Source organism: Saprolegnia diclina (assembly GCF_000281045.1).
Source record: "Saprolegnia diclina VS20 unplaced genomic scaffold supercont1.30, whole genome shotgun sequence".
Taxonomy (NCBI): domain Eukaryota; phylum Oomycota; class Saprolegniomycetes; order Saprolegniales; family Saprolegniaceae; genus Saprolegnia; species Saprolegnia diclina.
This window is the reverse complement of record NW_008246097.1, coordinates 483,911-486,307: the sequence shown is the minus strand read 5'-3', so window position 1 is coordinate 486,307 and position 2,397 is coordinate 483,911. Positions and strand designations below refer to the sequence as shown.

The 2,397-nt window shown below is 60.5% G+C and overlaps 1 protein-coding gene across 1 annotated transcript; it reads left to right on the top strand.

Moving 5' to 3' along the window:
- Positions 1–312: 312 nt before the first annotated feature.
- On the top strand, positions 313–2,339 carry SDRG_09522 (hypothetical protein; the record flags this gene model as incomplete). The annotated part of the gene is made up of 7 exons (XM_008615464.1): positions 313–399; positions 448–573; positions 631–876; positions 918–1,028; positions 1,077–1,265; positions 1,316–2,249; positions 2,317–2,339. The coding sequence occupies 7 exons, from the start codon at positions 313–315 to the stop codon at positions 2,337–2,339; spliced, it is 1,716 nt and encodes a 571-aa protein (XP_008613686.1).
- Between the last annotated feature and the right edge of the window lie 58 nt (positions 2,340–2,397).

Here is a 2,397-nt window from a genome sequence, read left to right as displayed (position 1 = left end):
CACGACAGGCAACAAACCCCATAGCTGGTTTGTAACTGAGTTGGCGTTTCGGAGTGTGGTTTTCACTTATCGAGGCGCTCTCGGAACTCTCGGGGGTTATGAATGGGTGTGAGCGACTTGCAGCGATGATCTTCGGATCAGAGCGCGCGTTGCTGAGCAGTTGACTGGTGGATTTGCATTAGTTCGTCGTTGTCACGTAACCGCTCACACTATTTAAAGCGACCCAAATTCATTTTCAGCCAATCCCAAACGCTCTTGCATTTGATTCGCTATAAAGCCGTATGCTGGAATTTCACCGGCGCCGACCGCCTCATGCCCAGCCTCGAGCGCTTGCTGCAGACAACGACCGATGACATTGAGGCCGTCGAGGTGCACCTCGCGCGCATGGACATGGCCGAGGTGCGAGTCTACGATGCATGCTGCCACGTGCCAAGACAATCGTTGTAGATCGAGGGTCTCGTGCGCGGCCTGCCTCGCCACGAGCACGACGACGCCGCCATGGCCTTTGTCCGCCTCGTACTCGGCTGTCCGATCGAGGGCCAGTCCCTGGCCTTGGCAGCGTACGAACAGGCGGTGCCGCGTCGACGCTCCGTCGTCGATTTGCTGCTGTCGATGGTGCTCGAGAAGTAGTTGCACTACAAGTGGGTCAACGAGCTCTCGATGGTGTTCATGGTCCTCGTGGACGAGCTGCGGGACGATAAAGACACGACGTTCAGCGTCATGAGCGAGATCCAAAGCGTGCTCCAAGCCATCGTCGCCTTGCTGCATGCTGCGCTGACCAATTTTTCGGCCGTCGACGTGAGGAGCTTCCAGTCGATCCTCGACAGCGTGCCGTACCTCGTCTCGCTCCTGCCACCGTCGTCCGACACCTCCCACGTACGTGCCTATCGCCATAGCGTGTGCTCAGCCTCTTGCAGCTCGTGGAACAGCTGCTTCAATTACCGTGGGCTGCACCGACCTTGCACCTCGTGCTGGGCTTTGCCCGCGGCTGCACGTTTCTGACTCGCGCACACCACCACACACTGCAGGTATTCTCTATTTACCGGTCTTCAACCTCACATACCATGCTTGCTCAGGCGCTTGTGCGAGCGACGATGCCCTCTCTCTCGTCCCAGCTCGCCTTTGGCTTCTGGGACGACTCGATCCGGGCGTGCTACGAGCTCAGTGACGCGCACGACGACCAGTCGTGGATTCAACTGTCTCGCGACATGTTGTCGTTTGCACCGCCGTCGCTGGAGCGGGACCTCGACTACCTTTTCGAGACGGTAGGGTCCCATGCCAAGAGCTTATTGAAGGGACATGGTTGACTACATAGCTGTTTCAGTACTCGCCAGTCTACGTACAGCGCTTCCACAAGGTGCTGCGGTCGTCCAGCGCCGCGTGGACGCCGCTGGACGTGCTTGTCCTGCTGCATGCGATGCACGCGACCCAGCCGCTCTTCAAGCTCGCGATTGCCAAGCCCGAGTCGGAGCACAAGCAACTCCAGAACACGCTGCAACGGCACTTGGAGGCGACCTTGGTCCTCGACCTTCGCCCGCTGCTGCGCTTCTCAAAGCACTGGAAAGCGCTCGTGCTGCTGGACGCTGCTGTGTCGTGGCTGCCGACGTCGGCCGTGATCGCGCACCACACGTTTCTCGTCGTCTTCACCGACGTGCCCGAGCTCCGCACCGAGGTCGTCAATGTGCTCCTCTCTTCGATCCATGCAACGGACCAAGCGCTGCATGTTCTTGAGACACTCGCGAAAGACCAGACGCAGCTGCTCGCGATGTGCGCGCCCCAACTCCAAGACCGGCTGGCCCACCTCTTTTCGACGTCGGTGCCCTGCGGCACGCGCCTGCTCCGTGCCCTTCTTCCGCTGACAGCCTCATCGGCGTTTGAGAGCTTTGTGATGATCTTCCTTCGCAAGCAGCTCGTGGCGCCCGTGCTCGCCAACCAAATGGCAGCCATTTCCCTGTGGTGCGACCTCTTGCAGCGGCCGACGCTCTCGCCGCGGCAGCAAGAAGACATCTTTACGTGCTTCCACGACGTGCTTCACATGCAAAGCGCAGAGCTCAAGCGACATCTGCTCGAACGACTCCCCGCGCTCCTTGCGACCACGTCGGTGGCGCCACCGGCTCACATCGAGGCAGCGTGTCGGCGGAATCTGCGCTACTTTGTCGACTTTACACCGCCCAGTACGCTCTCACTGCAGAGCGTTGTCGATGCCGACGCGGCACCGGTCTTTGCGCTCTTGCTCGACGTGCTGCCGCGTCTGAGCGCCGAGGCTGCCGCCTATGTCGACGCGCTTCGCCATGCTCTGGGCCAACTCGTTTCGAGTGCGCACTGCATCGCCTACTTGACGCAGCCGCCGACGCAGTCGAGTGCTCTTCGCGCCGCCATCTACGCCACGTGCTGCGA